Source organism: Lathyrus oleraceus, chromosome 5, assembly GCF_024323335.1.
Source record: "Lathyrus oleraceus cultivar Zhongwan6 chromosome 5, CAAS_Psat_ZW6_1.0, whole genome shotgun sequence".
Taxonomy (NCBI): domain Eukaryota; kingdom Viridiplantae; phylum Streptophyta; class Magnoliopsida; order Fabales; family Fabaceae; genus Lathyrus; species Lathyrus oleraceus.
In genome coordinates, this window is record NC_066583.1 from 291,850,983 (window position 1) to 291,861,107 (window position 10,125).

Genomic DNA, 10,125 nt, shown 5'->3' on the forward strand with positions numbered 1-10,125 from the left:
ATAATAAAATATTTACTTCTATTTATTAAAATTCCAAGTTTTAAAATTGACATAGGATCTCCAAACTATTTGATAGCATCATAACTATTGATACCATCATGACATTATCTGCATCATAATTTGACTTTTTTTTAACCTTTGGTACTTATATCTTTTTTGATCCTTTAATGTTGCTAGTAGAATACATATTATGAACATACATCTTTCTATTTTTACGTTCACAATATTCTTTATAAAAGTATGAAGAATAATGTCCTTCTTTGCTATTATGACTTTTTGCTAAAACAAATCATGACAATATGACCTTTTTATTACACTAATTACATTTTAGAGTTTTGCATATAGATGTTGGTTGATCATTGCAAATTTTTATAAAGTTTTTATTATTGTTCTTAGGTTTATAACTAAGACCAACCTTGTTTTAAGATGCCCCTTGGTTTTCTAACAAAAGATTCAAGTTGTTTGTCTTTTTAGTGAATTTATCAAGTGTGTTTTGAAGATCATCAATTTTATTTTTTAAAATGTCACATTGATCACACTTGATAGATTCGTCTAACATCTTATGAAATGAGGGAGAGTTTTAAATTATACCATATTCTCTTTCTCTCTCTAAGATTTTCTATTTCTTTCAACAAGTTTTTATTTTTCAATTCAAGGAAAGAGATATTGTCTTTGGAGGTAGAGATAATTTGTTCTAATTTACTCGTTTCTTTTGTTCTAATTTAATTTTGTGACGCATGATCTTCATGGAAAATTGGAGTAATGGTAACAATATGCATGCACGTCCTTGACGTAACGGTTTGGTGAAAATTAGTCATGATGAATATGACATGTGTAAATTATCTTGAACAATGTCGAGCAGTTACTAAAAATGCCACCTTTCGTCCATCTGATACATATGATCGAAAGTTGCATTTTTAGGAGGCATTTATTAGCCTGAATTTTAGCTGATGAAGTCAATAAAGAATGTTAATAACCATGTTGGAAAATTCTAATTATAAAAGACTCAATGAAAGGCTTCAACATACTAACTATGTCGACTAAGACTGTTCGACTGACCTATCAGATGAGTCGAGACATAGGGTATTATAATGCCCACGAAAACTAATTTGGAGGAGTCCTAGGAATAGATCCATGATATTATGATCAATCACTCTTCAAAACATGTACAAAATCTCGAAAGAGGTTACATAAACTAGCTTTTCAACACGTGTCGACTTCGAAACGTCCATTAGATGTTGGGACTTAAGATATTCTTAAGTCCAAAGATTAGGTGATGTGAAGATAGGGGTGGACAACGAGCATGTCCGCCCTGCAAAGGCTCACAAAAAAACAAGGCAGAGCGGACAAATATATTTGAAGGTTCGGGCCTAAAACCTAGGCTTCCTCGCAAAAAAGCGAGGGAGGAGCAAGGCGGGTTGGCGAGAACTCAACCTTTTTAGCCTAAAAATGTATAAAATTATGTTAATGTCAGTGCCCGTAAAAGCCCGAAAAAAATGGGACGGGCGACGCGAACACATTAGAGGCTGTGGGCCTAAACTCTTGACCCACCCCATACTAATGTGATGGAAAAACGGACATGCCTAACGGACCAAACCCATTTTTCCACCCCTATGTGAAGATGTTTCAACAACACTATAAGAGTCGACCAAAGATTATCGACAGAGGCAATTAAGAGATTCAAAGCAGTTATCACATGATGGTTATTTTTCAATAGTTTTATCATTGAAGACGTGTGGAATCAAGTTAGAACGTTGAAGCCCACATAGTGGAATACATGTCAGATCTTGAGGATCTATCTGTTATCGACAGTTACTATTGTATTAGTATATAAGTTGATCTTACTGTATGAGATCAAGGTCACAAATTTCCCTTATTCTCTATAGAACTAAAGTATCTAAGTGACTGAGATAAACAATTTATGAGAAATGTATGAGTCTACATCCTCCTTTTCAATTTCTTTAAGTTTTTTCAATCAAAACCTTTATTTTATGGCATCTATTATGATTTTTGTCTATGTTATTTATTCAAAGCAATTCTGCATTGTTTTAGTTCAAATTTACATTCAGTTTGTTAACTTTCAAATATTTAATTTCAGTCACAAACACTTATCTTTGCACTTTTCTACACAAATTATCTTTGAGAATTTTGAGTTTAATCTCTTAAGTGAATCAAACTCATGATTATTTACTAAAAATACCATTAAGTAGCCATAAGTAAAACTATTAAATTAGAGATTAATTATTATGCACTGTCAGTGTAAAAAGTTTTACATGATAAATTCATCACCATCGTCTGTTTATATTACTTTATAGATAGTTAAAATAAAAGTCAAATTTCTCTCAACATCCAACGTTTATGATTAACTGATGGTGTAAAGTTCTTTTATAATATTAATGCATTTCAATTAAATTCATTAGATTATAGGGTAATTTTTTTTTCAAAAATAAAGAGGATGAAAAACTCACAAAATAAGTTTCTTAATCTACCCCCTAAAATTCACAAATTTACACCAAAAGTTTTTTTAATAGTATATTTTGACAAATTTGAACACGTAAAATAATGGATTGAAAAAAATGGAATTTCTTATCCCACCCTATGTGGTGAAATAACAACCTATGAAAATCTAAAAATGTCTATAAGAATTTAGAGATACATCTTTAGACGTACCTCATGCACATACAACTCATTCGTTTTTGAACCACGCCCTAATTTTATGACTAAATTTAGTCCAAAAATATTTTTCGAAATGTCTCCTGAAATACATTTCAGGAACCTATTTATATGAAAGTTGTTTATTCATATGACCAAACAATTAATTTTCATGCACTTGCACCTCAACTTTCTTCAATTACGCCAGAGTCTAACAAGTGTAGGTTTATGCAAGAAGACAAACAAACAATAAAACTAGATAAATATTTGAATTAGCCGTTCCAACTACCAATGACTCACAACCTCAACTCATATAATCTGTAGAAAACACTCAATCTGTAGAAGATACTCAAGGTACAATCTATACAAAACAATAAAACAAGCTTGTTATAAAAACTATAATTACAAAGGGAGGTATAAGGTGTCTAGGTGGTGTTGGTTGAGGGACTTATAGATTGGGAGGCATGAGGTGTTGAATTTGATCTTCACAAACTAACTTCCTAACAAATATACTATCAACTAGCTTTGGTTGTTAAAAAAAATGGTGGTCACATTAAACAAAAACTCGATGATTGTTATTAGTTATAGAGTGTCATGTGTAAATAGGAGAATGCATGAATATAAGAAAGATAATTATTGAATATTTTAAACTTGTTGTGAATAGAGCCGCATCTATGTTGAAGTGGGAAATATTGGAGGAGAGTTTCACCCTTATATTCTTCCTCTTTGTTCAATAAATTGTTCTGCCTTAATTTTTGGGTTTCGAAAATATATTTCTGGAGACACTCAAAAAATACATTTTTGAATTAAATTTAGTCATAAAATTGGGATGTGACTAAAAAACAAATGAATTGTGTGGACATACGATACGTTCGAAAATGCAATTCTAAAATTCTTGAATACTTTTTATTTTTTACAAGATGGCTTAATAAATCATAGACTGCATTAAGAAATCTAAAAAAAATACTAGTTCAATTGATTTTGGGCTTAAAATTGGATTAATTTGGGCCTATCAGTTTTTAGCTGAAAAAGAAAAGAAAAATAATCATTTTAAAGAGAATCGTGTAGGCGCTCAAAAAAATTCAAATAAGGACCACCGTGTCACCGCGACGGCAACCGCCGCCGATTCGCTTCCGAAATGGCGAATGTTGATGAACTCTTATCTTCCATATTCTCAGATATAAACACCTACACCGGAAAAGACCCTCTTCTTCCTTGGCTTCGGTAATCCACATCCCTCTCTCTCACACACACACTCTCTCTGTAGTTCAGTTTTTTCAATACTCACTCATTTCGAACACTGCAGAGGAATCAGAAAGTTAAAGGATAATCTTCCCTCACAAACCCTCAAGGAAAAACTTCCAGAATTCTTGCAGAAATGCGCCCAAACATTCGAGCTCGATCGACGCTACAAAAATGACTTACGCTATATTCGCGTTTGGCTCCAATTGGTAACCGAATCCATCACCCCTTTTACAGAAACATAATTTACGAAAATGAGTTTTGGAAAATGATTATTAGTTTAATTTTTTTGGTGTTTTCATGTTGGATTTGGAATTTCTGTGATTAGGTTTAAACAAAGGGATAATGAAATGTTGAATGATTTTTCCCTTTGGAATTTGTAGATGGATTTTGTTGATGACCCGAGTGCGTTACTGAGAACCATGGGTGTTAATTATATTGGAATAAAACGTTGTCAATTCTATCAAGCATATGCTCTTTACTATGAGAAGAATAAGAAGTATGATGAAGCAGAAAAAATGTATCATTTGGGAGCTAAGAAGTAAGTTTCTGCTCTATTTATGTGCCTCGTTTGATTTATTATAGTGTTGATGCTTGTTTTCTGGAAATAGGGTTTGAAATTCATTTGATCATGCTTCAAATCAAACATGGTACATGCATTGTTTTCGAGTTAGAAGTTTGACACAGCTAATGACTATTTAGTTCTTTCAAAATCTACACAAGTTGTGTTTACCTTGCTTGCCCCTATTGTTGAATCAATGGTGTAGTTGGTGGTTAATGAGTTTCATCGTTTGGTTGAACATGTGAAAATTATGATTAATCATGTCCAAATTCGTGGTTAATTTAGTGACATTGGGGGTTATGTGTTTCAAAGTCTGTTATATCCATTAACCAGTTAGTGAATCTAATTTACTACCGATTTGAATTGCATTAACCACTAACGAAATTGTCAAGAAAGTCATTTAAGTTTGGTTGTACAAAAATCATTTCTCTTGTTGAATATAGCCTTGCAGAGCCCGTGGATGAAATGCAGAAATCTTATGAACAATTTCTTCAACGCATGAAGCGTAAGAAGAAAATTCAGGTAGTCACTAGATTTTTCCTTTATGTGTCCATCCATCTGTTTTTGGCATCTATTTTTTATTCTTGGTACTCGGTGCATTCGGTGTAGCTAATTTGAATTTTTTTTGTCATGCTACATCAGGAAATGAGAGGTTCTGATAGACATGTAAAGGCTAAAAATGATGAGAACAAGAGATTCCGTGGTGATCATACAGTTGTAGTCAACAAGTTTGTTGACACTGCCATGGATGGAAAGTCTGAGGCAGAAAATGCATGTCATAATGGACTAGTTGATCCTACAATAAATATGAAGGAGGCTATGAATGACATTAATAGCATGTTCAGTGAGCCACTGGAGACTGTTCCTTTGGCAAGGAAATCACATAAAAACGAATCAAAAGAACGCAGTACAAAAAACAACTTTGAAGTTTTTGTAGATGAAAACTTGGACAATGGAATCAAACCAAGTGGTTCCTCATCGCATCAGCAAAGGACTGAAGCTGGCAAGCCTCACCAAGAATCATTCCAGATATATATTGATGATGAAGGACGTTCTGAAGGTTCTACTTCATCGGCTTCAAAAGTAAATAGCTCTGTTTTCCCCCGACCTAAGGACGTTCCTTCTGAAAAATCTAGTGATATGGATGCAAAAAGATCCCGGAATTCAAAGTTCAGAGAGGATACGGTTGTTCGCAGATTTGTTGGTTCTGCCATTTTGGATGAACCAAAGGTGGAAAATGTTTGTCACAATGGTTTAGTAGACCCTACAGTCAACATGAAGGAAGCAATGAATGACATAAATAACATGTTTGGGGAGCCAATAGATTTTGTAAGGAGAAAAAGATCAGTGAAGGAGGAGAAGGCACCGGTGAACAACAGCGGAAAGGAACTCTGTGGGTTTTCAATCCTTGCTGATGAAGATGATGACCTTGAGCAGAAACAACATCCTCCACTACCAAAATTGTTGAGGAAGTCAAAGGAATCTGATTTGTTTGAGCCAACTCTCCACACAAAGGAAGCCATGGATGACATTAACAAGATGTTTAATATGCCTCTGAATATTTAGGAACAAACTGTTTTTGTGGATGCATATCTTCATGTTTCTTCCTTTGAGATTATTATGAGGGTTGAACTAATTCACTCTCCTCTTCAGGTGGATTTTGTTTTGGAAAATGCTTATTGTTAGGAGAGAAGTTTGGCAAGAAACACAAGAATGCTACGTCACCACCCACTCTCCCGTGTACGGTCAGCCAGGATCTAATTGGTCAAATATCATTTTTTTATGCATTCTTATCATTTGTAACAAATAGCAGTGTTATTTACTTTTCACAAGATTCGATTCAGAGACTTCGCTTGAGAAGATCTTGTATACATTTGCACACTGCACACCTAGTGTAGTGCCTTTAAGCCAACCCAAAAAGGGTAGAAACAAAGTGTTTTGCTGAGTGCAAATTCTAATTTGTATTTTGTAAGCAGAATTGTCTTGATTTTGTGTGGCATAATCAAATGAAAGGTTTCATTTCATTACTTATGACTTTTACAAACTTTGTATGCCTATGGAACTCAAGCTAGAACAGGCAAAAACTCATTAGAAACATAACAAAAGATACAATTTAAGATTGAAAACTTAATACAGATACAAATCATAGAAACAACATAATAATAGTCAAAGAATCTCAATGGTTGGTGAAGTGCAATTCATAATTGTCTGAGAAATTAGTAGTGAGTCTTTGAGCAATCTGGAGGATGGAAAGCCAAGGGACCAGCAGCATATATAACAGCCTCATACTTGCTTCCATGCAACCTCTTGCTCTCATATCGAAGTGGAGATCCATTCAAACCATAATTAACATTCGACAAAAGAACGCAACTTTCAAGAGGAGACCAAAGAGGCTTCACAAAGCAAGAGTGAAGTGGATGATCTAATATATGCTGCATCTTGAACCCTTCTAGTGGTGCATAGAGGTAGCCATTTTTGTCTGTTTCAAACACTTTGTAGAAGCTAACATGGTTTTTGTGGGTTTTGCAGGTGATGCTTACTTTGGCTGAAGGAATTGGCTTGGCTCCAATTAGAGACCAAGTTCCTGAATGCTCACAGGTTTGACAGTAGACTGTGGTTTCCACAACTACATCTATTTTCTTCTCTGTTGTGTATGGAATATTTTCACTAGCTTGTGTGTAAGTGAAGGCTACAAGGAGAAGTAAGAGGGAAATGATGCTGCTGAAGTTTCTGCCAGCCATTTTATCAAAGGTTTAAGGGAGGAGAAGGAGATAGAGGCAATGGTTACTTATTGAAGAAAAACGTTTGATAGGTTGATATATATAGTAAGTAATAGTTCATTGCTATATTTGGTAATACGGGGAACTTGGAATTTAATAGACAGGGGATCAACGTGCATTCCATTATGTTGACAATGTATTTCATATACTTTAATCTATATACGTGAAGGCCACCATTCGCCATGTACATGTATATTTTCTTGCTATATCAAAATACATATGATGTAATATTGTAGATAATAATGGGTCAATGCAAACTCGAATTTACTGCAATGAAAAATGTTAAAATGTTTTTTTCAAAATGGATATTCTCTCAAATCTCATTACAGTGAAAAGAAAAAAATATTAGTAAAAATATGAAGAGTCAGTTTCAATTTTTTACACAATATTTTGTGTGTGTACTATGGTTTAAATATTGTGACTCCAGTGACTATGAAGTAAGGTGGTGGTTGGAGTCTCATTCTCCTTATATTTATGGTCACTCTTATTTGTGGGTTAGCAATAATAATAAGATGAACATCTCTTCCTCAAAAACCTGAAATGTGATGGAAGATAATTTGGCAATGTGTGTGGACTAAGAAATGTTAGAGGATGTATTCGTCTTTGCTGATAAGGGTGGTTTGGATCATGATTTCATTGAGGCAGGACTTTCCTTGGACTAGGAAGTGTTTTCCTCATAAATGAACAAAAGAGTATGTAACAAGTATAAGGGGTGTCACAAGATAAGATGAGGTGTCACGAGATGATGTTTCAAATGAAATGACACTTAAGGTCATCCATTCTCTTGCGGAAGCCATCCATATGCTTGATACGGAAAAAATTCAAATCATGGGGAGACCATGTCTCTTCTAACCTTCCTACCCTGGCTAGGACGAGGGAACCATGTTCTTCCAGTCGTCCTAAGGTGGTAGGTGTCTCCTCTTACCGTCACACACGATAGGTGGTTATTCTCCTTATATGCCTTCTAGGAGGGGGCCGAACGACAATAAATCCTAGACAACTATGTAAGATTTGAGAGGATTTGGTTATGAGAGATGTTCAACCTTGACCCTGGGTGCATTGTCATTGTTACTTTAAGCCCGCCTTAGTCTCAGACGGCTAGGGAACTTCAATCTTTTATCTCCGAAGAGGATTATGCTTATTTTTTAAACAAAGTTGAGGTTTTTTTTGTCAAGAAGAGCTGGAAGAAATGTGGTATCAACTATGCTAGACGTCATATGTTCTAACATTTGGTGCCATCGGAAGGGGGAAAGATCTTCTTGCTCAACCATTTTGAAAAAGTGAAAGTGGCGTTTGTGGAGTGTGTTAATGCTCTTACTAGAACATATTAGAAGCCATCCATATGCCTGATACGGGAAAAATTCAAATCATGGGGAGACCATGTCTCTTCTAACCTTCCTACCCTGGCTAGGACGAGGGAGCCATGTTCTTCCAGTCGTTCTACGGTGGTAGGTGTCTACTCTTACCGTCACACACGATAGGTGGTTATTCTTCTAGAGGGTATTCTCCTTATATGCCTTCTGGGAGGGGGGCGAACGACAATAAATCTTAGACAACTATGTAACATTTGAGAGGATTTGGTTATGAGAGATGTTCAACCTTGACCCTGGGTGCATTGTCATCGTTACTTTAAGCCCGCCTTAGTCTCAGACGGTCAGGGAACTTCAATCTTTTATCTCCGAAGAGGATCATGCTTATTTTTCAAACAAGGTTGAGGTTTTTTTGTCAAGAAGAGCGGGAAGAAATGTGGTATCAACTATGCTAGACGTCATATGTGAAAGTGAAAGTGGCGTTTGTGGAGTGTATTAGTGCTCTTACTATCGAGCATAACCCGTTTTTGGAAAAGCACACAAAGACAAGTGGTTTGTTGATGGAGATGGGGAACGAGATACAGTCTTTCATGTACCCTCATATATTAGATGAAAATATGCAGTTGTTGACTCTTGAGATAAAGGAGAATGACGTTGGCTTAACATCTGCTCATACGACATTATGCAAAGTTGAGGTTCTTTAGCCGAGGCGGCTCAAGCATTGGATTCCTCATTTAAGAAGGTAAAGGAGTAGGAGATGTTATTACATTTGGGTTGGCTTATTTTTAGGAAAAATGAAGACGTCGCGAAAGTTGTTGAGCACATCCTGCTTCATTTGGTTTTATGTATGATTCCAGAGGTTATTATAAGATTTTATCAGGTTGTTCAGTCTAAGATTTTGTCGAAGTTGCTTTGAAAGAAAGATTTGATTGAAAAATTGTATAAGCAACTTGTTGAGCAAGATGTCCTAAACATGTTGTGTAACATCATGACACGCGTGCTACTCATTTTGAGTTCTGATTTGCTTCAGATTTTATTCAAGATTTGTTTCGGTTTTAATTCTTCTAGAACTCCGTCAAGATTGTGTTTAGAAAGAATTGTTTTAATCCAAATAAGTTTGGAAAAGATTTGATTAAATCATACATTTATTTGGAGAAGATCTTAACTGAATATGTTGTAAATAAGAGATTTGAATTTTCATTTATTAGTCTGATTTGCATTTATTATCATATTTAGTTTTGCACTTACTGAGAAAATCTCTATTAAAGAAGATTTGTAGTGCATTTTTGTTATTAAAAGATATTATGTTATGAATCCTTTACTTCATAGATTAAAGTTCCTATTTATATCAAGTAAAGACAATGTTGGATTTGATTAAATGAAGATTCAAAATTGGTTGTATGCAGAGACGCGAAAAGTAAGATGTCAAGCACAATGTCCTACACATATTGTCTCAGACTGTTTGTTTGGAGTGCAAGATAAATTGAAGTATATCTCTTCCTTTTAATATTTGTTTCCTTTTATATTCTATAAGAGATATAAGTGTGTTAGCACGTGTTTGGATTTGGAAAAAATCGAT

At 34.8% G+C, this 10,125-nt stretch overlaps 2 protein-coding genes across 2 annotated transcripts; one reads left to right on the forward strand and one right to left on the reverse strand.

Moving 5' to 3' along the window:
• Positions 1-3,693: 3,693 nt before the first annotated feature.
• Positions 3,694-6,483, forward strand: LOC127083998 (uncharacterized). The gene is made up of 5 exons (XM_051024361.1): positions 3,694-3,876; positions 3,959-4,103; positions 4,278-4,435; positions 4,900-4,978; positions 5,099-6,483. Exons 1-5 carry the CDS (start codon positions 3,791-3,793, stop codon positions 6,020-6,022), a joined length of 1,392 nt encoding a protein of 463 aa, XP_050880318.1. The 5' UTR covers positions 3,694-3,790; the 3' UTR covers positions 6,023-6,483.
• Positions 6,484-6,519: 36 nt separating this feature from the next.
• LOC127083999 (non-classical arabinogalactan protein 30) lies at positions 6,520-7,404 on the reverse strand. Its single transcript, XM_051024362.1, has one exon. The coding sequence runs from the start codon at positions 7,195-7,197 to the stop codon at positions 6,673-6,675; it is 525 nt and encodes a 174-aa protein (XP_050880319.1). The 5' UTR covers positions 7,198-7,404; the 3' UTR covers positions 6,520-6,672.
• Positions 7,405-10,125: the final 2,721 nt, after the last annotated feature.

Bases quoted from the DNA above. Each gene is read 5' to 3' on its own strand.
- LOC127083998 (XM_051024361.1), top strand. From the start codon at position 3,791: ATGGCGAATGTTGATGAACTCTTATCTTCCATATTCTCAGATATAAAC. The intron at 3,877-3,958 runs GTAATCCACATC...CGAACACTGCAG, and splicing joins CCTCTTCTTCCTTGGCTTCG to AGGAATCAGAAAGTTAAAGG. The intron at 4,104-4,277 runs GTAACCGAATCC...TGGAATTTGTAG, and splicing joins TTCGCGTTTGGCTCCAATTG to ATGGATTTTGTTGATGACCC.
- LOC127083999 (XM_051024362.1), bottom strand. From the start codon at position 7,197: ATGGCTGGCAGAAACTTCAGCAGCATCATTTCCCTCTTACTTCTCCTT.